Source organism: Nesoenas mayeri (assembly GCF_963082525.1).
Source record: "Nesoenas mayeri genome assembly, chromosome: 13".
Taxonomy (NCBI): domain Eukaryota; kingdom Metazoa; phylum Chordata; class Aves; order Columbiformes; family Columbidae; genus Nesoenas; species Nesoenas mayeri.
The window spans coordinates 11,728,357-11,756,073 of record NC_137550.1 but is presented as its reverse complement, the minus strand read 5'-3'; the positions used below and the strand labels follow the sequence as shown (position 1 = coordinate 11,756,073).

The 27,717-nt window shown below is 49.6% G+C and overlaps 1 protein-coding gene across 1 annotated transcript; it reads right to left on the bottom strand.

The window, feature by feature from the left end:
• Positions 1-824: 824 nt before the first annotated feature.
• On the bottom strand, positions 825-23,288 carry TMEM255A (transmembrane protein 255A; the record flags this gene model as incomplete). Its single annotated transcript, XM_080352663.1, has 9 exons — positions 825-983; positions 2,727-2,870; positions 4,196-4,358; positions 6,995-7,083; positions 8,715-8,777; positions 10,654-10,743; positions 14,725-14,787; positions 18,946-19,088; positions 23,231-23,288. The coding sequence occupies 9 exons, from the start codon at positions 23,286-23,288 to the stop codon at positions 825-827; spliced, it is 972 nt and encodes a 323-aa protein (XP_080208789.1).
• Positions 23,289-27,717: the final 4,429 nt, after the last annotated feature.

Here is a 27,717-nt window from a genome sequence, read left to right as displayed (position 1 = left end):
ACTTCAGCATTACTTACACAGGATTCAGAGAGAAACAACTGCATTTCACCTTCTATCTTATCAAGTCTCCTGAAACAAAAACAGCTTTCCTATTAAAGCTTTTCCCCTCAAAAACATTCACAGAATCACAGAACGTTAGGGATTGGAAGGGACCTAGAAAGATCATCTAGTCCAATCCCCCTGCTGGAGCAGGAACACCTAGAAATGTTTTGCTAGACACACATGAAAATGCCCTATGACGTGATCTCCTTTCATTAGCCTTAAAGTTTGAGACACCGTCGCCGTTCCCCCCAAGATTTTTCCAGTGTGTAGGCTGTAACCTGCATGCGATGTGAACCAGGTTCTGCGGCCCCAGAAACATCCCAGCAACTGGAGCCCCACGGCCAAACAAAACAGGCATCAAGTCACGCTGTCTGCAAGCACCCTCACCTTAGGCCGGTACTCTCCAGCAGATATCCACCTCGGTTATCCTTACTTCAGCTTGGCACAAGATGGAGTAAGGCAGACCAGAATCTATCATCTGTGTTGTATCACTTTATTAAAAACCAAGGACTACATGAACCTCGCGGTAACACAAGGAGGCTGGAATTTAGGTGACCCACTACTCACCAACACTGCAAAACATCAGTAGTATGTCTCCTTCCTCATACTCCATTGACAAACCTCTGAAATAAGTCTTGCAAGAAAGAACAGTCCACTCTAATATTCATATTTGCAATTATCTTCTGTATCTATCCTCCTGCTCCTTCCCACAGTAAAATATAAGTACAAAATGTTCACAATTATTTAAATGGTAAATATTTTTTTCTTCTTTCCCACATTCTTTATGGTGTATAAGGTGGTGGCTTTTCAAAAGGTGGAAAATACGGTGGCGAGTAACGAGGTGGCGCATTAGAGGACCACATATAGCTGGGAGATGGCGACATTGACTGGGGGTCATCGGAGAGCCCAGAAGGAGTGGAGGCTGGAAACACGCTGGAATGCTGCAGGGAGACAGCAAGAAGGCTGTAATGTAACCGCGTCTTCATGTAAAGGATATTTCATTGCCAAGCAGTGCAAAAATAACATTTCAAGGCTCACTTCTGCAAAACATTTGTACATACAAATAAATATTCAAATAACTTCTGGCATTCACGGTAAGCACAGCCTGTAAGGAACAGTTTGCATAGTGAGACTCCTTAAACCTAAAACTGAAAAAGGCATTACAAAAATCTCATTGCTTCTGTGTACCCACTGCATTTCACAGAGGCTGGACAACCAAAACCGGATGAGTCTCTCTCAAATCTTGGGTTTCATACATCAGCCAGTAGCAACAGCAAACAGGCTGCAGATCATTTTCTTTTTACCCTACCTTTTCTCTTCATCACAAATTAAAAAAAAAGCCCAGAAATTAATAACAAAGCAATTTATTCCTTCAGCAAGTAAAAAGCTGGCACAGACACTGCTCGGGTCAGAGTAGGACTCAGGCAAGAGAGAATCCCCACAGCCAGAGGCCTCAGGTAATGCCTTCCTGCAGGCCTCTGAGTTCCCTGGAAGATAAGCAAGGCTCAGACTTGGAATTGCATTTGAAAGAGAGACTTGGCTATTTTAAATATAGATTTCCTGAGCTTACGCCCAGCTTTTGTGCCGGCTCCTCAGCCAACACCTGTGCTCGCAGCAGTGAGACAGAGAGGCTTTAATCCACCCAGCTGAGACGTAAGTGCTAGCAGAGCCCCAGCAGTACTCCTAGTATAGACAAACCTGGAGTTAAAACAGCGCTTAGTACTAGCCCAGTGGCTGAGAAGAGGATTTTGCAGCAGAGCTTGCTTTGGTGTGTGCTGAGGTTGGTATTTTGCAACTGTAAAAAGTTTTACAACACTAATGACTGTCCCAGGTTGCGTTAATCTCAAAAATGAGTCACAAATCTGCATAAATAAGTCCTAGAAATTCTGTTGTAGGTGTTCAAATATTTCTAGGTATCCCTGACAACAGTGTTGTCTAGTGGCAATAGCAATAAAACCAGAAAGGTTTAGATTCCTGTTACCTGTTAATGCATGGCTCTGATGAGGGAGATGGTGGCTATCACAGGGCACACCTCTCAGTTATGTCCAACACCTTAAGCCCTTGTTAATAAAAAAAGTCTCCAGCCTTGATGGTTGCAAAGAAAATATATGATGTGTTAAGCTAATATGTGGTAACAGCCACCTGACAGAAGAGCTGAGGAGGAACTGTCATCGTCTACGTCAACAAGCAAAAGCTGATGCTGACAGCAAGGTTCACACAAAATCACTGAAGCGTGTGGAAAAGAACCACAACGGAATAGCTTTCCAGTCAGTATGTGCCTTCATGAGCACAAATAGCTTGTTTCCAGAAGCTCATTTGTTTCTCTCAGACATCGCAGCTGGCCTAGCGAAGACTAGCACGTGAACACCTCCCTGCGCCTCTCTGAGTCCTCACAAACGCCAGGGGCAAGGCCTATTTCTGATGTGGCCTCCAGCAGTGAACGACAGGGGAGGCAGGCAGCACGTTCTGCTGCCTTCTCTCCCAGGGCAGCTTTCAGGAAAACGCTACCACAGCAACACTACCACTGCCAAGGACCAGCGCCGAGGAGGAAACATGTGGTATTGTCTGCAGGAACAGGAAAATTAAACTGTGTGAATGACGGGATGCCAGGCTTACGGAATCCTGCAGACCGGCTGGGTTTAACCTTGCCGCTAAACAAGAAAACATCCTGTAATTTTCCCTACCTGAAAGTCGTATGCGGAGTAGGGAGGCAGGTGAGGAGTGCTGTGGTAGTAAGTGTTGTAAGATGTCACCTGTGGCCGTGAGTAGTAGGACACCGAAGGGTGCGCGTTTTCAACCGTACAGTTCAGCGCAGGGAGGGATGGAGTCTGTTAAAACAAAAAGAAGAGGATCTCAGGCTGCGAACCAAGTCACAGAAAGATGACAGCTGAGCGAAAGCAGAAATTATTTAAAGGAGCAATGTGTGTCTTTAGAGCTCAGCTCCTGTCAAATTAGCAACTGGCAATCCGGCTCCCCCTCGGGCAGCAGGTAAGTCTTGAGGTCATTCCATTCCTGAGCCACCGTTTCCTCTCAGACCCCACAGAACAAGCCGGCAATAGCAAATGCACATCACTGCTCCAACAAAGCAGCTGTTCAGATCGCAGTTTTGCAAGTAGGAGAAGTAATCTGTTAATTTTTATTATACTGTTCCTCAGTGCTTTTTGAGATCAGCATATTTCAACCCTGTTTGTACTGCTGTTCACAGACACTCCCATACAGCTTTCTTTGCAGAGGTTTACAGGCTGGCTGGTGTAGATCACCTCTCAGAAGGCCACAATGCACAGCTGGGAATGTGTCTCCTGTTTTCTTGGGGAAGATCTTGATGAGTCTGAAAAGCACGTAGGGAAGTTCAGAGTTCTGAAATACGGCACCCTTAGCGCAGGGCCAGAGACTTGATTGTAAGAAAAATGTATTGCCAGGATAACAAATGCACTTTTCTGGGTGTCTCATTTTGTATTATCGTGAATGAGTCACAAGAGACCAAAACAGATCCAAAATTTATCTGTTGAATGTTCAGTTCTCTCCAGTCATTCATCCTCTGCAAAACAAAACTCTATGGAAGGTAGCAGGCAGCCTGATTAAGAAATGGTATTTCAAAGCCCACACTGTCAGAACAGCATTTTTTTCATTATCTGAAGTTTAACATCTTTCACTCGGTTTTGGTCCCCAGTTCGCCCTCTCAGATTCTGCATCACGAAGAAACTAGATGGAGAGTTTCAGCCTAACACAGCTGCTTAAACGGTCTGTAAAGCTCAGAACTCTACTACTGCTATGAAATCAACAATTCATGAGCAACCACCACACATGCCCTTATGAAAGGTCAGTGCCATGAAAAGGAAGATCAGTTTTTAAGAGCGAGCTTCTTTTTATTCATCCTGGCATTACCAACACCTCACAGAGGGTTCCTTTTGCAAATACCATCTCCCAATTCTCTTCATCTTTTCTAATCATGTTCAGATGATGACACCAGATCGGAAAAGTGAATCATTTCCACCTTCTCCTTACAGTTATTTCATGCCCTTCTTTCCAGCCCAATTGCAGTGATGCATAGATCATTTGCACTGAAATACCAATAGCTGTTTTCATTATTTTTTTAAAGGCAATTTGCTTGATTAATTTCATTTAATGCACAGAGAAATTGGTACCATCTTACCATGTCTTTAAAGCCTCCAAGTATCGCTGCTGTAATGATCCCTAGGAACAGCCCCACTATGTTCAGAATCGTTGCTGACCAAAGCAGGTGGTAAAGGTGGATGATGTCCTGGCAGCTGCTGACATCAATGTACTCATAGTAGCCTCCAGAAATCTCTACTCTGCTAGATTAGGAAAAAAGAAAAAGATAAAAAATGCACCACACGTCATAAAACTTAAGCACTTCTGCAGGGCAGTAAAATGCATTCTGAAATATAATGATAACCTGGACCCATTTTAACTCCCAAGGGCGTGCAGATAAAGCCTGCTAGATCCCACACTTGTGGCATCCGAGATCTCCCTGTATGACAACAGCAGAAGATGGCTTGATCTGTTGCGAAACAAACAAGCCCTGCAAGCCCTGCGAATGCCCAAATCACCTTGAGTCTCAATCCGCCTCTTATTTCTGCCATCTGCAATCTCCACAGAGATCCTGGAGGCTTCCCAAGGACAAACCGGTCTTGGCACTACCCAGGGAAATCAGTCGGTGCCCCAGGGAGCGGCAGCTCTGGCATGGGACAGCACAGGGCAGCACAGCTGGCCCCGGGCACCGCGGGGCTTGGCCACAAACACGGCCAGCTCGGCCACCCTGCTCCAGACACCTGTGCTTTGCAGCTCTGCAATAGCCGGGGCCAGCAGGACCCCCGGGACCTGTCAGGGAGAGGTTTATCTGCTCACATTTTTAAGCTTTTCCACATGCAGAAAAGAGAGGGAGAAAACTGGGTCATTATTTTGGAAAGGGAAGAGCAGCTCCTACAACATGTGGGCTGGAGTCTCACAGGTGGGATTCTTCAGTAATGACTTCTCTGTGACTACCGCTTGGGGACCAGCACAGCCTTTGGCGTGGCTTACCAGATGCAGCAGGTTACAGCAAATTCCCCTTAAGAAAACATATTTATCTGGGACAAACAATACTAAGGGCTTATGAATGACTTAACTCCCAGCTCACACTTGGGGTTAGGCTCAAAGTGCACCAGGGTTTTGAGGAAAAGGGGAAGAACAGGCTCATATTTAAGGCCAAGAGTCAGGAGAACCAGACTGAGCTCCCAGCAGACTCTGCAAGGCCTGCAGGACCTGTCCCCTTTCACAACAGCCATCCTCCTTCCCTCATTACTCAATTTCACCTTCTTCTTTTCCTTTTTCCCATGTCTTGTTGTAGCAGGCCGCTGCAGACGACATTGCAACAAGCAGACAGGGATTTCAAGCAGATTCGAGGCAGAGCGTAACCACAGGCTGCACAAACCTGTGTGTCCACCTGCACGACCTTTGTATAACCTGAGCACACACCGTGACCGCCTTCAACAATACAGCCTGTGTGTACTAAACAAGCAAGAGCTTGTTCCTATGGAGATGTGTGAGTGCAGAGCTCTCAGCAAGCCATTCAGCATTGTACACTTAAGTACAGCATGTACTTATCAACAGCAAGGAGCTCATCCCATGCTGCCACAGCTGGGGTTCCCAGCATCAGGAGGGATGCAAGATTGCTGTCACTTTTTCTATAATTTCCATCCTTTACAGAATACATGAGCTAACCAGCTTCGAGTGTCCAAGCCTTCCTCACTGAGATCTCATAAGAACCAGCACCTGCTCAGTGCACAGCACTTGTGTGGCACTAAGCAAGACTAAGATGACAACAACTGGTACCTTACATCACAGAGGGGAAAATGGGCCAGAGGCAGGACCTTGAACTAACCTGACTGGGAAAAAAAATACAGAGAAGTAACAAGTTTTTCTATTCAAATCACTTCTTTGTGTATTGCTCTTTTCAGTTAGTAAAAAGGGATTGCATTCTGTAAACCGTCAAAGGAAAGTGTGAGCTTCAACCCTCTGCAGTGGCTTCCACACAAACAAAGTCCTACAGAGATCACCCTTCCCAGCACATGGCACCGACTTCTCCCAGCGGCAGCTTTTGATCTTCCTCACCACAGCCAATTATTTAAGTGAGGGCCAGCCCAACTAAGTACCATGATAAATGCTAAGCCTGAAACAGCCCTAGGCAAGAGCCAGCACTGAAAAAATCAATTTATTAATCGCCTGCTGACACACATCAGACACTCCAAATGATTTAAGCAGTGCATGCTGTAAATTAAGCTGGCTGAGGCGCAGTAGCCAGACCTAATGATGGTGTGATCACTACGTAGTGGTTCTGGATAGGCAACCGCCCTTCTGACGCATCTTTGCACAGTGCTGGTACACCTTCCAACCTCTTGTGACCACCAAAGACATTCACAGGGCAGAGAGGACACTGATTTATGAACAGGCAGGTGGAACCCGCCTGCGAACTCCCCTCCCTGTTAGCAGGGTGGGGAATGAAACGGTGACAAGGTGAGGAAGATCGGTGTCCCAGTTTTCGCACCTTTCATCCTCTAAAACGAAATAAAACCCAGCAAACAAGCGGTGCTAACAGAGAAGGAAGGTGTTACGACACGGGACACTCAGTAGGGGAAAAAACTGGGGACGACACCAAGTACGGAGGTAATGGCAACTCCTGCCATCTTCATTTTTCCAGCCGAGTTGGCGCAGAGCACGCTCACCCGCGGCTGGGATGGCTTTAGCGCATTTCATACACCCCTTCACTTGGTTATCTTTTTTTCTGCGCGTCCCTGTGGCTAACAGCCACAGCTTAAGCTCCCTTCCCACAGCAGTCGTCATTAACCAACACTCTGCTCCTGCCCTGTCCTGGCCCTTCAGGCCCCTGCACACCAGCATGACCACTGCTCGCCCTTCCCATGGCCAGGAACAGTATTTTTAGCTTACTCACTTTCCACAGTTATACAGGTCACAGCAGAAGCAGGTGTTGGTTTTTATTTTTGGTGTGCAGGGTGCACGGCGCTGCGGGTGACAGATTGCCTGTGTGAATACAGAAAAAATACATAAAGCACATAATCACCAAACATTTTCTGCTACTATTTGGCCTGCACTACATGTAGATTGTGCACTGATCTCCAGATTAGCCCCAGGAAGGTTTTCCTTTCCTTATCTTGCAGCACAGCCCCTACAAAGTACACAGTTATACTGGAATAAAGGCACGCTAGACTAGACCAGACCAGTGTTTCCTTCCACCGTGGGGAAGGCATTGATAAGCACATGCCTGCACAGGAAGGGGGTTGTGCAACTCTTACAAGCAGCCACAGCCTTGCTGAACTAACATTCCTCACCACACAGCAACCCAGAGTGAAGAGTTGTCAATAGGACGATACAAACTGGGAGCAAGATTCCCATATTGGTGAATAACTGACTAAAGCTGTTAATTGTCTGTCTACAGGTAGTAACACTCAAGCTCATGTGCATAGTCTTTGGGCTGAAAAGTGAATGGACCCCACCAATGCCACTGGGTAGTATTTATTTTGCACCTCAAGCAGGCATTTTAATTTAGAACATAGTTATTATTCAAAATTACTTGGGAACTTGTGAGGAAATCTGAGAGAAGCTCTCAGTGCACAGCAAAGGCAGCAAAAGACGTACATCCACACACACCACTGGTATGTGGCAGGAACATCCATCCCCAACAGGCTTCTCTTTGGAGAAGTCAATAGACAGCAGAGGTGCCGAGGCTGGTGTATGTTGCCCGAATCCACAGAAATCAGTGCTGTCTGAACTCTTAACCCACCACCCCGCTCCTGTAACAAATGCACAGCTGAAGATCTAGAGAAACTGGTACATTGTCCTATCCCACATCCTCTCACAGGGACTGGAAGGGCCCTGGAAAGCTCATCCAGTGCAATCCCCCCATGGAGCAGGAACACCCAGATGAGGTTACACAGGAAGGTGTCCAGGCGGGTTGGAATGTCTGCACAGAAGGAGACTCCACAACCTCCCTGGGCAGCCTGGGCCAGGCTCTGACACCCTCACTGGGAAAAAGTTTCTTCTCATATTTAAGTGGAACCTCCTGTGTTCCACTTTGTACCCATTGCCCCTTGTCTTATCACTGGTTGTCACTGAGAAGAGCCTGGCTCCATCCTCCTGACACTCACCCTTTATCTATCTGTAAATATGAATGAGGTCACCCCTCAGTCTCCTCTTGTCCAGCTCCAGAGCCCCAGCTCCCTCAGCCTTTCCTCACACGGGAGATGCTCCACTCCCTGCAGCATCTTGGTGGCTGCGCTGGACTCTCTCCAGCAGTTCCCTGTCCTGCTGGAACTGAGGGGCCACAACTGGACACAATATTCCAGGTGTGGTCTCCCCAGGGCAGAGCAGAGGGGCAGGAGAACCTCTCTGACCTACTGATCACCCACCTTCTAATCCACCCCAGGTGCCATTGGCCTCTCCTCTCCATTCGCTTCTTTACCAATGTGGCAGTACCAAGCATGAAGGAATTGGCTCCCAAGTCCTCCCAGCACCCTGCTCCCGTCCCAGCTCCCACCCCCTGATCCCTCTATGGACCTCCCAGGACAGCCCAGAGCAGCCTGGCCGCAGGTTCCTCCACCCGCACCACGAAGCCGGCCCTTTCACAGAGCCAGCACAGCCCAACGCTCTCTCACCTCTGGTGGGGTCGTACTCTTGGAGTAGTACTGACATCGCCCCGCGTACAGCGGCCTCAGGTCCTGCCGATGAAAAAGCACCGGGCTTAGCATTGCAGCAAAATTAAAACCAGCCAGCTGGTCTGGGGAAAGGGGCCAGGCTTTAGAGAAACCTGCTCTCACATCAGCACCTCTGTACAGGGGCTGTTCTGCAACACCCCAACCTGTCCCAGCCCCCCCGAGCCCCAGGTGATGTTTAACCCTGGTCCATGGCCACATGCATTTGTTGCAGCTACCATGGGAGGAGCAGGCTCTTAAACCGGGCTCATTTGGGTGAGGGCAGCTACTCTGAACTGAATGATGCATTTCTCATCCCCCCATACACATCCAGGGCTGCCTGACGTGTTTCCGATGATTCTTCATGCTGAATCACAACAATTTCTCATTAAATTTTTGACAAATTTGTCTTTCTGTGCTCTTGAGTCACTTGTGGGAAAGCTATGGTGGGTTACCATCCTGCAAACAACCCGCACTAACATCTCACTTCGGGGCAGCCTGGTCCCCAGGACACAGCCGCAGGGAAGGCAGTGCTGGATGTGTATCCACCTTGGTGAACCCTTCCCAGGAACAGCCCGACTCGCGCCCTGGGTGTCCCATCCAAATCTCGGGGTGGCGGGACAGCGGCAGACGAACGGCAGGAACGCTATGTGCTAGCATGGCAGGAGCACGTCTCCAGCTAGACAGTGACATTCTCGGACGGTTACGGGGTGAAGCGAGGCCAAAAGCACGTCTGCTCATCAAGAGACAGAAACCAGAGCCCTCGCCACCCCAACTGCTCAGCTCTGTCTGTGTCAGACGCGCAGACATCCCCGTGGCCAGCCCGCAGGAGCTGCCAGCTCATGCCATCACCCAGCCCCCGAGGTCAGCACTCAAAAATCCCAGAGCAAGTCTGCAGGGCTCAGGTCCACGTGGACTTGAAGGAGCTTCACCTTTTTATCAAAGCTAAAGCTCCCCATGCGCTTGCAAGGGGAGGTCAGAGATGGCCGAGACTTGCCGGTTGCATCCAGACAGATGGAGACCCACCATCCAGCTGAGCAGGGCTGCCCTTTGCTCGGTCAGCAAACCCTGCTGTCCAGCCGTCTTTCTACCACTAGAACGCTCAGGGGCAGGAAAGGGGAGCCGGCTTTACAAGGAGAATAATGAGTCGGCTGACAGAGCGTGTTTCTACTTCACGGGTGATTCTGACCTTCTCAAATTCCTTGCCATTCTGATCATAAATAAACCTCAAATCTGTCTTTTTAATCCTATTTTGCCAAAAATTTCAAAGAATGGCATCAAACTGTAGAGCTGAAGGACAAAAATCTGTTTGCACTTATAAATTTTGATTATAAAGTTGAAACGGAATTGTGTTTTTTCTTTTCTATACTAATAACTGAAACATTTGCATGTCCCACTGTACTAGCAATACCAGTAGCTCATATATTTTTAAGTCATTGAATGGAAACTGAGAACCTACTGCAAGTGCTTCCTGTTTATACTGGAAGACTTTAACGAGCTTTGTATTAAATTGCTTAATTCTACTGCAACATCCAGCAGTTCAATCAGCATTAAGAACTGCCTCTGCTAATATTTAAAACATGATGGAAGTTATGCTCGTACGTTGTCCCTTGGCAATCGCGGTAATTCACATTATACCTTACAGTTTTGAGACTCAGTAAACGCATAAAGTACAGACAAAAAAACTAAAGTGAAGTTTAAAGATCTTTATGGTTGCTGCTACTTTCAAAGTATTTTTGCAAAACTGATAGACTTTTCCAAAGTTTATGATTTAAAACAGCATTCGGCACATTGACATACATTCACAGGGTTTAATGTGGCCTGATAGGGGATTCGGGACACCACCACCTGCTTTCCTAGAGCACAAGCATTGCAGGACCCGTGTTTTCCTGGAAGCACTTACTATGTGTCTGGCGGCAAAGACACCGTCTACTATGGCACAGCAGAACGCAGCAATGACGCCAAAGCTGATGAAGACGATCGATGCAACCAGCTGAAAAAGGAAAACAAAGCAAAGTATCATCTGCCTCTGCACAACCAAGCGTTCAGTGCCCTCTCCGCGAGGATACGTAAACCACGGTCAATAAGCCCTCAAGCAATCAATGACCCAAATGTTTGCCCAGGCTGCACAGGCTGGTCTCATTGAAGGCAAAGGGATGCATGTCTGCTTCTGCAAGGCAGCAGAAGTAGCAGTGTTGTGCCAGACCAGTTCTCCGGGGACTTGATATTGTAATGCAAGTTCTTCCATGACTCCAAAGCGCTAAACTTAGGCTGAGGATACACCTCCTCTTCTGGCTGCTGCTGCCCTTAACTCTTCCCTGGAGAGAACGGAGGGGATTTCTTCTCTCGCCATCCTGGAGCACTGTGGGGAGGCTGTAAGGACACAGGAGACTGTATGCCGGCCTCTGGTGGGACTGTGCCTCCAGGAAACAGCGCTTACATGCAGGCGCAAGCACAAAGCCGGGGGATCAGAAGACGGGTGAGCAGCCTACGCCATTGGTGTCGCGCACCCTCACAGCAGCCTGGCTGGGCTCCTTGGTGCCACGTCACGGTAAACATGACCCATGGGGACTCCCCCTGGCTTGGGGAGCTGCAGGGAGGGACATCCCCAGCTTCAGCTCAAGGAGGGAAGTCAGGCACATCTGATCCTCTTCCGCTGGACCCATCCTGCCCATTCTTAAAATTCAGGTGAAGGCATTCAGAAGGCAATCCAGCAACACTCAAACCCCAAAACAGGTATGAGGAACAAGGTCTCTAGTCCGACTACACCACTTCACATACAACTTGTGCCGAAGTGCCAGTGCTCAGCTGGGGGTCCATGCACGAGTGCCGACACAACCCTCAGACACAACCCCTCCTCGCTCCCCAGCAGCAGCTCATCACACACAGAGCTCCCAATACCGATCCCAATCTGTCTCGCCAAAGCACATGGGGGATATCGACAGGGCCACGGAGGGACAGCAAGCGGGGCGTTATAACTGACAGGTTCACAAAGATGCAGCTTAGGGAACAGCAGCAATTCCATTTCAAGAACTGAAAGCTTTAGTGGGTTTTCCCCTGGTGGTTTTCCAGTCCAGCGATCACAGCCCTTCAAGTGTGGGTCACTGGCAGCTTTTAAAAACTGCTTCTCCACAAGTACAAAGGTGACTCTGGTCATCAGGAGCTTTGAGCAATAGTAAAAACCACTAATAGCACAAACAGAGAAATAACAGTTAGCTTGGCCAGCACTGACAGATATCTTGGGTCTCCTGGCACCGGGATGTTTATTTGAAAGCTCTAGGTGCTAAGTTTGCTCTAACACCTTGGTTCCTGCCACTGCATGAGGATCCAGTTCTCAGGAAGACAAGTCAAACCCCTTGATGAACACAAGCCAGAAGGATCCTATAGGTATTTTTAAAGTGTCTCGGGATTTTTAGGTTAATCACACTGTTTTTACTTCAATCAGTGAAAAAAGACCTTCCTCCAGCAACATCCATGTGCAGACCAGGTCAGCTTGAGCAATGATGCAGGAGGGCTGACTTGGGACAGTGGAAATGGTCCCTGTACAATTGCTTACTTCAGATAGCTTCAAAATGCAAGAAAACAAAATGGCTTTGGAGATGAGGCAAGTATTCAAGACATACGCCGTCCCACTGCAAATAAAAACTGCAGCAGCAGACAGAGCAGACTGTGAAATGAACCCAAGGACCATACAAGCAGGTCACAGTCATGAGTCACAAGCTGTTCCTGGAATATTAGACGCTGTGCCATGAAGTACTTGCAGATGGCAGCAGGTGACGGGTTTTCTAGGATCGGGTCCTATGCTGGGACCCTGTTTCTGTCAGCTGTAAATGTCAGGATTTCCTCCCCCTCAGACCCACGCCATCTCCACATCGAGATTGCAATTTGCACTGTTCATTACCGCAGTCGCGGTGTTTCAGTGCCACAACCGGGGAAGCCGCGCAAGGGCACAAAGCACAGCTGCTTACTGGGAGAAATGGGGTTTACGGCTTCAGTTATTTGTAGCAAGTTTAGTTTCTGTGCTCTCCTTGGTTTCATACAGACTTGAAAGAGGATATCCTCCCTAAATAGTATGACCCTTGGAGATAGGAAGTGAGCCAAACGATAAATATATGCAATTAGGTTATTTGTCAGTTGCCCCTCCTGGCAGGTAGGAGCTGCTAATATGGTTATTTAAAACAATACAGGGCTAATGATGATACTTTCCTAACAACCATACTAGGATATAATGATCTGGTGTTAGAAATGGATTTACTCACTTTATTTACACAGTTTCCCCTCAGCTGCCAAAGGAAAAACCTGAAAACCACACACTGAGAATTTACAATTAAAAAAAAAAAAAAAATCAAATGACGAATAAAAACATACAAATTCATTTTAACAATCCCACGGTTTTCAAGTAATCTCATGAGTTAACACAAGGTTTTGATTTGGGTTTGCCAAGCAGAAGTCGCTCTCAAGAGCTGTGTGATATTAGTGAGGGGTCGTTGCTCACCTAACTCCTGATGAAGTCCGAGCAGCACTCGGCTGAGGAAAGGCCAACGGGATTTGGGTAGTGCAGGAACCGCGAAGCAGGAGCGCTCCGGGCTGCGGTGCCTTTGGGCCACGGTCCAGCGACACATGGGCTGTGAAGCTGTTGGTTATTACTCTTCCGTGGCACGGATGACTGTCACAAAGCCACACAAAACGCCGAAAACCGCTGAGCAGGCAGCTCGGGTGTAAGTCAGAGCTGCTGGCAGACTGCGCTGTCCCTCCCCGGGGACACGAAAGCTCTCCCTTGCTTTGACAAGTGGGAAGCGCAGATGTGTGGCATGAAAGCCAAGACACTCGGGTGGGCAAAACGAGAGAGGTTTATTCCTGTCGGCAGGCTGGGGAGAAGAGCCGGGCTGGCTTGCGCGACTCCTCGCACTCTGCGCCCAGCTTGCGGGCAGAAACACACACAAGAACACGGCAGCAGAAGTTGCTTCTAGTTCTTCCTGCCCTCAGGGAGGAGCGACTGAGAAACAAGCAACACTGAGACTGTCTTTTGGCAAACTAGGGCACTGGTGAAGTTGACAGAAGATAGGGAAAAAAATAAATCCTGCACTGCCAGCGGTATTACGGAAACATGTAATGGACAAAGCTGCCACTGTAAAATACTCCTGGGCAAGGAGGAGACACGACCAAAGCACAGGAACAAGCAGTGACGGCTACCCCATGTCCTCTCTGCGGTCAGAGCAGAGACATGGTACCTGCCAGCCGTGACGCCAGCCCTGCAAAGCTGGGTCATGTCATGCATGCCTTTTAGGGCACAAATGATAGATGGAAAGGATAAAACACAGGCTACCCAGCGCTCTTCAGAATAAACAAACAAGTCAGAGCCACATTGCCACTCACGGGCACTCCTGTGAAGAACGCAGGACTGGCATAACATGGTCATTGCTCAATCAGACCCTGACATGCTGCTAATATATGACGAGCAAGAGGTTTGGAAACTCTGCTAGGACAAAACAGAACATGTTGCTCTTGCAGAGCCAGGGTGAAAATAACAAAAAAACCCCAAAATATAACAAAGAATATCCACTGGGAAAAAACAGCTCCCCTGCACCCTAACTGGGGAAAAGGCAGTTTTCCTCTCCTACAGGGTCTGCCTCACCATACCAGGTATCACATACTGTGACAGCTCAACAGAAAAAGTGCCGGGTGTGAGTTGTGAAGCACTGAGCACCCTGAAGTGTACAAACGCTCCAAAAATCCCACTGAGTTCAATGAGACTGTGTATAGTCACTTTCTGCTTCCTTGGGCATTTTTTTAATTCTAATTTTCAAATATCAGGGTTAACAGCCTTGTTCTCCTGGGCTGCCAGAAACCATCTCTAGTTCCCAAGAGGTATGCAACACCACCCTGGAAGAGCTAAGAAAACCAATAACACTCTTTACATACAAAATTTCAGTTACTGTCATTTTTAAAAACAGGTTTTTTATAATGAACTTACCATTTGCCTTTTGTTTTCTATCAAGTTTGATCCAATTATTCCAAGAAACGACCCAAAACCAAGCTGAAAGACAACATACTGTTAGCATTTAGATCAGGACAATATCCAGCATACTTCACATACAGGCAGAACACAATTAAATCCAGAAGCAGCAAAAGAACATACTGCAGATGTGCGAGCATTCTTCCTTCAGCAAGGAATCAGTGGAGTCTCTCACTAGCAGGAACTATAAAGTGTATCCCTTATATGACACTACAAGCGTGTGTAGAAACCAAAAGGATGAATTCTGAATTCCATCCCCTCCCCGGTGATGCTAAGAAATGGCTGGTGGATGAAGATATGCATTGCTGTCTTGGAACAATCCTATGAATGCTCAGGAGCCCGCAGACACAAACCTAGCAGGACCACACCACTGGCATCTGCAGGATCAGGCCCCTGTAAACTCACCAAGGGCATGAGCAACCACCTGTGTTTTCAGAGAGTTTCTTGATCTGAACTATGAAATAAGGGAGCATTATAGTCAGGAAGATTTAGCAGTTTCCTGTCACCTTCTACTCCTCCCTCATTTCCAGGAGTGAGGATGCACCAACTGGGGTCTTCTACCAGAAGAGCTCATGCCTTTTGCTCCAGCAAAAGCATCTTTTCTTGCTGCCATAACTGACAACACTGTTCCTATTTCAGTTCAGTGATGTCAGCCAGGAGTGCGATTTCCCACCTCCTTTCTCCATAGCCTTAAGCTATTTAGGCTGCACTAAATAGAAGTTTCTAGGACAAGCACACCTCAGCCAGGCCAGAAACAGGGACTTCAGCCAGGAACCACGGACTCGGGGGGGACATGCAGAAGTACTTCTGTGTCACACCAAGAAAGGTCTTTGATCAGCAGGGAGCATATCCAACTCCACTTCTATGGGTCAGCAAAATGAGAAATGCCAGAAAAGTTCTACAGCTGGACTGGTCATAAGCAGGTACAAATCCAGTCAATAGACAAGGGGGTAGTAAAGACCTGGTGAACTCCTCGGGAAGCAGAATAAGGCATGAGACAAGCTGCAGTGATTCAAGAATGAGTCAACTAACCTGGAGTTGATATTTTAAGATCCAGGAATAGAACACAAAGGTTTAATAAATCCAAAACTAAGAAGCAGAGGCATGTGCAGAGATTAGCAGACACATACGTGATGAAGAGATGGGCTTAAATCCTCCTCTGCTCTGCTTAAGCCCAGCAAGGTTTGGTGCGGTGCCGCTGGCAGCGACTGAAGTGGAGCAGCTGACCAGGATGCTGCTTCCCAGCAAAACCCTGCACCCTGAGCCCTCGGAGATCCCTGTCCCCACATCAGGGACAAACTATCATGGTGGGAAGCCCAGCAATGAAGCCCCAGGTGCTGCTTAACACCTGGGCAGCAGGCAGGGCAGAGAGCCAGGGGCACTGTTGAACTGCCCCAAACTGATCTACCAGTGCTTCTGGGCTTATTATTTTGCTGGGCAACCAACATCTCCTGCCTTCCCCAAGTAACAGTTCAATTCCAAGAACAAAACCCAGGAGATCCAGGCATCGCTTTCAGTCTGGTGACATTTAGCAGCGAGGAAGTTGTGTTGTAAGACACACCTAAGGCAAATGCTCAAGAAAAATGTTTTGTGCCCTTTGAGCTTGATTTAAGATGTTTAAGAGAAATGCCCACGTGGTGCTCCAGAGCAGCCTCAAACCAAAAAGTGAAATACTTAAGATATTTCAAATGAAGAAATTAGAGCAAGTCTGTACATCCAATAGGTGAAGACCAAACAAATCAGCAAATTCTCATTAATTGATATGAATTCTCATTGCATTAATGGGAAAAACACCCATTTTTCTACGCGTGGGACAAAGAGATCTTGGTAATCTGCATTAATTGCATCACTTATTTGCTGGTGGATATGATCCCCTGGGATGTCCGTCTGAAAGGAGGACAAGACAGAAAATGAGTGTGGTTTTGCACAGTAAAGTGCCAGGAGGAGGGTGAAGGCAGCCTGGCCACAGGACATGTCCTTGCCCTGTCTGTTTCAGCTCCTCCAGGTGGGTCAATGAGGAACTGCACTGTTTGTGGAGAAAAAAATAAACAAAAACATGCACAAAAACCCCCAAACAAAACAAAACAAAACCTCCAACTAAACAAAATCGCACTGATGTGTGGAAGGTTTCCAGTGCCTGGTTCTGCCCTTCCTCGGGAGCAAGAAGCCTGGGAACACAATCTGCTGCATCGGACATGTTTCCTCCTTGCACAAGAGGTGTTTGCACAAGGCACACAAGTTAAAGAAGGAAAGAACAGTGCATTAAGCATGGCATCGATAAGACATCTGACATTCCCTGAGATGATCCAATCCGTGGAGCTTGTCCACCCAGAGAAGTCACCCAGCACACGAAGAAACTTCTGGCTCTATCTTTTCCTCACCAATGCAGGGTACTCAGGGTATGACTCATGGTGGGGCACAGAAACCCCTGATGGAGATGCATGCAGGCCTAACATTTGCATGAAGTTCTGGATGACAAGACCTGCAAGGAGTTGCTTCTTTGGAGCCGTGGAAGCCACCTGCTCAGGGACAAGTCACCAAGTACCATGCACCACAGCAAGCCCTTTTTCCAGAGTAAAGGGAGAAACCCCAGCTTGTTACAAAACATCAGCTATTTTAAGCACCTGCTAAAGCATGAAGCAGCGCACTGAAATGCTTTCCTGTGCAGGGAGACAGACGAGGTCATCACATATTCCCACACAGCAGATTAATGAACAAACCAAGAGGGAGAATTTGGTGACAAACACGAACTGTCAGGGTGCCTCCGAATAAAGCAACTCAATGTCCTTCCCAAGTTCAGGAATCCATTAATTCCTTGAGTAGACTGCACCTTACAAAAGCCTAAGTGATGCTGATGCTCTCAGAGCGTAAATAGCATGGGAGATGTCAAGGGGACATGAGCAACAGACTCTACCCATCTGCATCGGTGTGCAAGACTCGCTCTGAAGCACAAGGTTCAACTGAGGCTACTAAAGCGTAGGCTAAGTGCAGAGAGTTGGAAGCCAGCCTGCCACCTTTCTCAATACCTTCCTTCTATACTTCTTTTTGAAAAAGATCAGGTCTAAATGCAGGAATTACTAGGACAAACCAGAAAACCAACCCTAAACCAAAGAGACCCAACACAGCCTGTAACAATGTTCCACAATAATGGCTGTAAAGGGGCTTTCTTCAGTCATAGAATAGCTTGTCCACAGAGGAGTATAAACCTCCCCGAGATCAGCAGTGTGTGGCAAATAGATCAAACCACAATCAGGCAAGAGCAAGCCTCCGCCTAGTTATGTGAACCAGCTTTAAGCTTCCAAACCTAAATGCCTGGCACTGCACAGCTGTTAGCCAGGACCCCCTAGCTAGGGGGCTGCAATTACACTCAACCTGCTATTAATAAAACACCTAACTTGTCCGCAGCCCAGTCCTTTTTGCGCTTCTTTTTCAGCATGTCTTAGAGACACACAGGAAAAGCCCAGGACTTGCTTTCCAGCTTGTATGAGACCTCCGCTCATGCTGGGAGAGGCATGATGTACTTGCCCCTTATCCTTCTGCAGGAGGTTATACAACTACTAGCAAGATGGCTGAGGGGGTCTTCTCTAAATTAAGCCATTTGAAGCTATGAGATTGTCCTTTCCCATTTTAATCTGTTGATAACGATAAAGAAGAAATGGATGTGCTATGCTAGCTGCCTGGATGTGCGTGCTCCCCTGGCAAGCTGCCACAGCTCTTGCTAACGTGCTGCTCCTCGTTCTGGGACTCCAAATCGTTAAACACTTCTGCCAGTGAACTTTATGACCACAAGTTCATGTGAACAGCATTTCAAGCCCTGATCTCTCAACTGTTCTTGGTACCTATGGTTCTTCTTTGCCTTATTTCTGCCTGGGGTTAATGTGATGCATGCAAACAACGAAGCTCTAAAGTTGCTTTGACTGACATAAGACCTATTTATCTGTCTTTGTTGGCTCAATAGCGCTCTATTACCTAAGCTCAGAGCAAGCTGCCACTTGGATGGGATTTTTGCATGGGAATGAGCAGCAGGTGCAAAGTAATAATAAAACAAATAAATTAAATGGCAATGAAGTAGCTGAGCATAATATTCAAGACAAGATCACCCTTTATAACATTTGCAGCAATACAAGGGACTTTGTAGGCAATAAGTTTTCTAGACCTACCTAGGAGTTCTATACTTACAATAACCCCTGGGTAATAACCTCCAACAGTCACATTTTGGGTTCTTGTTGTAGCAGCTAGGCCCACCGTTAGAATTAATACTGACACAATGAGGAGAGTCACAGTTACGTAGAGGGAATTTCTTTTTCTTCTATTGAACGACCCTAAAAACACACATACACAACAGAATTTGCTGATTCCATCTGGGGACAGTCACAGTACCGCAAATTTCTCCTCCCACCACCAACCACATCGTGGTGAATTTTCTTCCTTCTAACCTGAGGATATTTTTGGGTTTGGCTGTCACTTTTCACCTTCACTAACATGCTTTATCAAGCATTACTGGGGCATCTGAATTCACATTTACTTATCATTGATCTAACGTAGATGAAGAGAGCCTTAAGAACTGTAACTCTGCAAAGCTCATTTGGATACACCGGAGCCTCCCAGCCCCTCCAGCCTGGGGCGATTGAGCTAATGAGAAATATTACCATTAGGCATTTATATATTTTCTGATCTGTCTACTTACATCAAGCTAAATAACCACACTGTACGCCACTTGTTTTGAGGGGGGAAATCTTGGCTGTAATCATATCGTAAAGCATCCGCAATTTTCCATATAAATGAGACATCGCCAGTAACAGCCACATCTCCTCCTGGAGCATCATCCTCTGCTTTCAGCAAGGACCAGGTATTTTTAGATGCTTGAATAATGAATTTGTGGATTAGTAAAACTCATCTACAGCTGCCTGATTATGGTGTGGCTTTTTTTTTTCTTTTATGTATTTATAGATCTCCCAAATGAGCATAAATATAAAATAGTGATTCCATCAGCCAAAAGGAAGGCTGGCTGTGATGTTACATTCAGCAACATCTTTAGGCATGTGCTCTGCCATTTCTACATCACTGTGGAACAATCCTTTTGATTATATTTCATACATTATGTAGACATAACCCAGCACCTGCCAGAGTGACTGGTAGGAGAATGGGCCATAGCAGCGTCCTGCTGCGTTCCCTGTGAGTTGCTGCGGTGACGCTCAATCCCATCCCCACAGCCTGGGGGTTCCAATGCACCCCAGGAGCAGGCAAAGATATTTCCGACCCCGGAGGCTCCCAAGTGATGCTCATGCTGCCAGCACTTCTCAGAGTGCTTCAGAAAAGGGCAGGGATGTGTCCCAAGAGCAAGGAGCTGCTTCCACCATCTCTGAGCATATTCCCTAAAGCAAACCATGTTGGGGACTCTCATCTGAGGTGTTCGAGGGCTCCCTGACAGCCTGGACGTGATGAGGTAAAACACCTGCAGAAGGGCTGGGAGGAAAGACTCGGCCATGCCAAGCACATCTACCTTGTCCAAATTCTCCAGAAAGAGGAGCACACGGGGCCTTGCTGGGCAGCTTTCTGTCTTGAAGATGTACACCCCAGGTGCCCACAGGCCCTTCTTTAGGGTCTGCACATACCTGCAGCACAGCTAGAGAGATCTTTTCAGCCTAGTGGCTACGCTGATACAGCCATATGGACACACACTGGTACAAATTATCTCCCTTCCTCTGCAGGGACATCTCTCCCCAGGGAAAAGTGCAGCAGCTCCCCGCTGCTCCTGCACACCCGCTCCAACCTGACCCACCAGCTGTGCTGGCGGGAACGTTCCCTCTCCATGCCGGTCCCTGCTCCAGGCTGGCACAGCTTCCATGGGCATGGGTCACTTCACCCACGCCAACCAGATGAGCTTGAAACCACAGACAAGTCTTGAACTTGGAGCTTAAAACCTCAACAGCCCAACACAAGCAGATGAAAGGCAAGAGGGATGTATAAACAAAAGCAACACCCTTTTTGACTGCTCGGTGGCTCTGGAAGGAAAGGTCTACACCTGCAAACCTGCTCATGTCCAAGAGCACAGTTCTTCACAGGATGGAGATAAAGGTACCCAACTGTTTGCTGCAGGTTGCATTTGGGGTTAATCTTTTTATTCTCTTAAATCTGCCAAATAAGTTAATAATATAAAATCTAGACTTCTAAAGCATTCAAAATGGATTGTGAGGCCACTCTGTTTATATTGCCTCCTCAATACTACAGCTTGTGCCACGCTCCAGTTCCAGTGCAATCATTTAAATGCCAGTTTCACATAAACTTCGTAAAATTCTGAAGTACTGGGTCCAAAGGTTTAACTGAACAAAACTTCAGTAACTGGAGAAAAAAATTGCTACTTCTTACATAGATTAGTTCTGAAAGGAGAGAAAGAATGAACCTGTCTTGCTTATACACATGGTAGGTTACCAAACTTCCGATCACTGCTACAGTTTGGCTGGCAAATGAGCAGAAGATAAATAAAACCAGCCATATGTTCCTTACGCAGCTTAAACTCTTCACAGTTGGGCTGTGTGGGCATGCAGATGTTTGTGCCACGCAAAACCGCCCTGCAGAGCACGTCCGCGTGAGCATCGTGGGGACGCAAGTACAGTGTTTACACACACAACCCGGTATTCCTGCATTTCCACCAGAGATGCTGCAAAAAGCTGCAATGAAAAAACCTGCAAAACGTGCTATTTTCCTCAAAATCAGAGTATTTTGTAATAGCACTTCCACAAGAAAATGCACTAAAAGAAGCAGCTTGAAAAAGCGTTTATGGATTCTGAACTTGTCTCAGAACCACCATGTTTTCCACTCTTGCGTTTCTACATTGTTTTCCAGCACAAACAGCACACACCAGCCTGTGATATATAAGTGATACAAAACGTTGCCAACTGGAAAATTTCTGAAAGCTTTTTAATATTCCTTCAAGAATAAAAAAAGCCCCAAACCAAACAAAACCCAAATGCTTTTGTTCCAGGCCCTAACAAAACCCACCATAATCCTTTAAATTGATATTGGAGAGAGATGCGAAATTGAAGAGATAATGTGATTACGTTAGTTTCATCTCTGTACTGGGATGCTAATTCCATTTCTTTCTTTCTCTGCAAACACATTTTGATATGTGTACCTTAAGAAAGTGGTTCTGTACTTTTGTAAGGATGCCTACAGCTCCTTCAGCCTACATGGACGCATACTCAGTATCTCCACTGATAGCTATTGAAGGGCAGCCCTGGTAAAATCATCTCTCTCAACACCAATTTTTGCTGAAAGTATTCCCCATTAGATCGCTTTCCTCTCTTCTACTGAGCTTGGTACAGCTTTACACACAGAAGTGGAGCTACGACAGCTTCACTGTCTCTGCATTTAAGGTACAGTAATGGCCTTTTCTCTGTGATTTATCCAAATTAGATACCTCAAAACTTGCAGTGCGTACCTCAATGTGAATATATAAGGTGTTTTGAAACACTGTGCTTATTTCTGTGAGGAAAACATAAAGAAAACAATGCTATCTATAGTCTGGCTATTTCTTTTACTAAAATGGCACTCAACGTATATAGGCTTCAGAAAGATCATTTTTATTTTATGCCTCGGAAACATACCGTTATTACAATTGTCATATATAACCCCACTCTAAAAAGAAAGGTTGCAGCAGGTTTTTCCAAGATTACTTTAAAAGTTTGCAACAATATATATCTTTCTACTACCCCTGATTTACTTGATATTTTCCCGATTATCAGAACAGATGGGAAGCCACAGAAACAGCACTCGCTTCTCCATCATGTTATTTGAGAAAACAAACAAACAAAACACACCACCACAAGTTAAGAATAAGCACAAAGCAGTCCAAGGAAGCCAGCTTTAACTTTTGCCCCAGAAAAACCGGGGGCAAATGGCACCGAGCCGTTCTCCCTACCAGCCCCTCTCCTTTTGTTCCACTTCTCTGTTAAAAACGCGTTCGTGTTCGAGCTGGGACCCGAACGGGCTCTGGCCGCGGGCCCCGCCGGCAGCCCACGAGAGGGTCTGCAGGCGCCCGGTGCTCCCCTCCCGCTCGGATGGGTGCGCGGGTGGGGAGAGCGGCAGCGGCCGCCGGTGCGGAGCGGAGTGCGGGCTCCTCTGACCCACTTGGCGAGGTGCGGCAGCGCTGCGCGGGGAGCGGGCGCAGCGGGCTCCGAGGATGCTGCGCGACCGGGGCTGCGTCCGCCCGGCAGCAGCGACCCGCGGGGGGCTCTGCCGCAGCCCCGCGGGACAAAACGGACCGTGCCCCTGCGGCTGACACCGCGCCTGAACAGCGGAGCGGAGCCGGGGGAGGCGGCGGGGCCTCGGTCGCTGCAGCCCCCGGCCGCGGCGGGGGTCCGGTCCGGTCCTGGGGACCCACCGCCCAAAATGGCCGCGCGCCCCCGGCCCCCGCCCCGCATCCTCCCGGGCCGGCGGGGCCTCCCCCACCCCCGGCACTTACCCACGGAGTCGGGCAGAGCAACGCCGCCCGGGCGCTGCTGAGTCAGGGACTGCCGCATGCTGACGGCCCACTCCCGCCGCAGCCCGCCGGGCCACGGCGGCGGACAGAGCCCCAGCAGCGGCTCCGCGGCGCCTGCGCGCCGGGGCGGGAGCGGCGGGGCCGGGGCGCAGCGCACAGCGCACAGCACCGCCCGGGGGCGGGTCCGCGGGCCCTGCGGGTCTCGCCGCGGAGAGCCGCGGATCGGGCAGTTCCCTCCCAAATCACTGCTCAGCCCCCGGCGTGGGGCGGTCTGGGCCCGCCTGTGCAGCTGGTGCCGTTCTGCTGGGAACCAGAGGGGTGGGTTTGCTCCAGAAGGGTCTTTTGGGGGAAAGGAGGGAAGTTCTCGGCACGGGACCCCCCGCACTCGGAGGGGCTCAGCACCTCGCTGGTGCTAAGTCTCCCCCGCCCTCTCCCCATCGGTCCCCAGCACCTTCGCATCCCAGGAACTCCCACCCCACCTCCAGCTATTCTGCCCTTCTCCAAATGACTCCGCGGTGCCTCTCTGTCCCCCCATCCTCCCCATCCCTGTCCTCCCCGCAGCACTGAGCCCCAGAGCGGTGCTGGTGGCACTCCTGGGCAGCCTCCCACCACGGCCACTGGCCCAGGTTTTTAATTCTTGTTGCTCTGAGATCCCTGCTCCCATGGCGATGCCTGTTGCTGCCCATGTCACATCCCACCGAGGCAGCGCTCCCATGGGACCCTGCAAGCTCCCCACATCTCTGGCTGAGGAACCAGGGCAGGCGCTCAAACTCTGTTTTCTATATCATGTCTCTAAAATGGGGATAAAAACATCTTCCCAGCAGGCTTCGTAATTGCTTGTAAATCACTTTAATGCCCTGGGCTGAGAGGTGCTAAGTGCAAATCATGTAATTATTTCAAGCCAAAGCATATTTCATCAAGTTAAAATAAACTAATCCTATCTCTGCTTCAAAAAACCCACACTTTGATTGGATGAGAGCCTAATTACCAACTTCTCCCAGGAGAAAAGAGAAAGCATACACTGACAGCGGTGCAAGAGGCAAGTTACAAATGCCCAGATCAATTAATGGCAAAGAACATGTCACCTCCGGAGAAAACAGTGGTTCTCCACCTTGGACGAACTAGAGGACCCCTGTGCTCACTGCCTGTGCCCCACTGGGCAGCAGGGCCGGCACTGGCCCCTCCCGCTCCGTGCTGGTGATGGAGGGGATGGGTTGCTCAGCTCCCTCCTCTGCTCGTGTCAGGGCCAGGCTGTGCAGCAGCACAATCACTGTGACAGGGTGTGTGTGGCCCTGGGGAGCTGCTGGTGCCACACAATTGCCCAGGCCCAGTTAAATCCCTGCACTCTACCCCAGCTGCCAAGTTTTGGGCAGACAGCTCTCCAGCCCCTGACGCCCAAGCCCAGCTGTGGAGTGCCAAGCTCAAGCAGGGCTGCCTGCGTGCCCTCCTGCCTGCGTGCCCTCCTGCCTGCGTGTTCTCCTGCCTGCGTGCCCTCCTGCCTGCATGCCTGGCAGTGGGCAGTGCCGGTGCCGAGCCAGCACTGCTTGTGTAGCTGGCAGCAGGCGTGCGGCAGCCCTGGCCAACTCGGCGCAGACTGGGGCAGCTGCCAGACCTCTTTCCTTCCCTCTGCGCCCATTTATTAGCACAGCCGGTGCGTGGCGTTCAGCCACCTTCAGGAGAGGGAAGGGAGAAACGGTGCTTCGCACACTTGGCTGGCATGGTGCAGCCCTGCGGGAGCTTGGGACAGACCTCCTCATGCCTCCAGCCAAAGCCCCAGCCTGGGGCAAGGCAGCATTTTGCCACAGGGCTTGGCTCTCTCACGAAGGGAAGGGTCACTGGCTCTGTTGGAAACATGCTGAGGGAACGAGCTGGTGGACGGTGCTGAGCTCTGGCTACGGACAGAGTAAAACAAGCCATGCTGTTCCGTGAGAGCTGCATGGAGCACAGCTGGGGACAGGCAGCTCTCACTCGCTGCAAACACACTGCTGAAGCTGTTCCAGGCACTGCTGCACATGCAGCAGCAGACAGGGTTTTGGTGATGTTGGCCTGACCCCAGTGTCCCGTCCCCGTGCTGTTCCCCAGCACTCCCACCACGCTGGCCCCCCACAGCAGTGGAACTCCAGCATGCACCCCCTGTGCCTCTCATGCACCATCTTGTCCCCATAATTCACTGATGTGGGAAAATCTGATATGCCCTGGTCCACAGGGTGTCACAGCAAGGTGTCCCTCTGGATTTTGTCTCCGTGACTGCTCAGCTCTAACAGCGGGTCGGGGAAGCCGACACTGTGCGCTCCTATCTGCTGTCTCAATTCAAAGGGATAAATATAGAACTGCCCCTCACACTACCCCTTCACCGCAAAAGAGATTTTGCAAACATTGAACAGGGCCCTGCCATGACTGACAAGCACATATGACAGACACATGTGGCCATCGAAAGCCCTAGCAATTTGCTAATGTTTATTAACAACTGTGTGGTCTCCCTGGGGCGGAGAGCCCGGTTTCCCCATGTAGGGCACTGGCTGGCCTTGGTGGGAACTCGGGCGCGAGGCAGAATGCTGTGAGGGTGCTGCAAAGGGCACCAGGTGCCAGGAGGCTCTGGACGGGATCCTGTTGCGTTGATCTCACCCCTCTTAGGAAAGCAAGTTATTTTTTGATTCACTCCCGAACGCTGAAGTCCTGCAGGGTAGGAAGGGAAAGCAGTGTGGTTCCTTGCAGACAGGCAAAGGTCTTGGTGCAGCTGCACTCAGCCTTTTTGGGGGGTGCTGCAGGTCTGGGGAGCTGTGCTGGGGAGGGGGCTGTGCCCATGGGTCCGCGAGGGCCGGGCGAAACGGCACCCACGATGGGGCTGGTGCTGCTGAGCTCAGCCCCGGGCTCCTGCATTGCTGACGCTCATGTTTCTCTGCGTTTCCCACCCAGGGATGGAGGGGAATACCAGCGCTGAAGGCACAGAGGGCCGGCACAGGAGCACCCAGCAGAAGGTGGTGAGTCTTTTGGGGGCTGCTGGCCACCCTTTGAGAGGCAAGGCAGGGGCTGCTGCCAGGGACCTGCTTCATGGCTGCTAATTGTAGCTACTTTGCTTAAGGAAATGCTTCTTCACCCCTTGGGCAAAGAGCAAGCACTTTGCACTGAGAGGGGAAGGGGCAACAGGGGGTCTGGTTGATGGTCCTGGGAAGTCAGGGGGCTGGGAAGGATGAGGACACCTGGGCATGGGCCACCCTCTGCACAGCTGGCTTTCAGCAGGAGGAATCCGCTGTTGAGAACTGACCTGGTCCAGGGTGAGGATGGGGGAAGCCCCTGGCCTCCCTCAGGGCACCTGTGACTGTCAGCACTGTGTGATCCCACCAGGGATGAACCCCAGCTTTGCTTCACCACTCAGAGTCACCCCAGCTGCCACAGCAGGCAGCAGTGTCCCAACAGGTCCCACTGTGGCTGTGCCCCCTTCCTGCCCAGCATGCTCCCACCTCAGCTCCTGCTGCTCCTCCTGCCCCTTGTCCAGGTAAAAGGAACTCCTCTGAGACCATCTCTGCTCCTGGCCTGCAAAGATAAAACCCCAGGAGGTGTTGTGATCCAGACCTAGCTTAGCTTCCCAGCTCAGGGACCTCTGCCAGGGACACAGCAGTGGGGTCATCCCATCCTCTCTGGCTGCCCCACACAGACCTCCCTGCCCCTGGGGAGAACCTGGGTCCCCCTCAGCCTTTCTGCACTGCCATGGACCCCCATGGGCTCTCCCAGCTGGCAGGACTTGACCCTTCATGTGGCACAAAGCCAGGAGACTCGATAACCTTTCCCTCCTTGCAAAAGCTTTCTGCAGGGCAGAGCTCTACGGTTCACTAGGTAAGAGACCATGGACAACCGTCCCTGTGTCCCCCCACAGCTCTATGCATTAGTGGCAGCTCCTAGGAGAGGGCTGTACATACAGCCCATGTGCTGCCCTCGCTGCCTCCCAGCTGCAGCTGGTGTGAAATCCAAAGGGCTTTTCCTAAAGCAGCACTAAGTATTGGTGCAAAGTCCCTCTGAGCAGTCCCCACTGCTCTGGCAGTCTGAAAAAACTGTTTCTGGAACAGCTGCCAGTTACTCTTTCATTTAATGAGGAGGAGGACTGGAGGAAGAACTGCTTCTCCTCCCTTTCTTCTATCACTTGCTCTACCGCAGGTGTCCCGGCAGCCCCCACACCTTCGCTCCCATGTCCCTGTTGGTGACTCGTGCTGGGGCTGCTGCTCCCCCACTTCGAAATCTTCTGGTTTTGCCAGCTGTGCGTGGCGCAGGGCTGTGGCTGTGCGGGAGCTGGAGCTGTGCGTGGCGCAGGGCTGTGGCTGTGTGGGAGCTGGAGCTGGAGCTGTGCGTGGCGCAGGGCTGTGGCTGTGTGGGAGCCGGAGCTGTGCGTGGCGTGGGGCTGTGGCTGTGCGGGAGCTGGAGCTGTGCGTGGTGCGGGGCTGTGGCTGTGCGGGAGCTGGAGCTGTGCGTGGCGT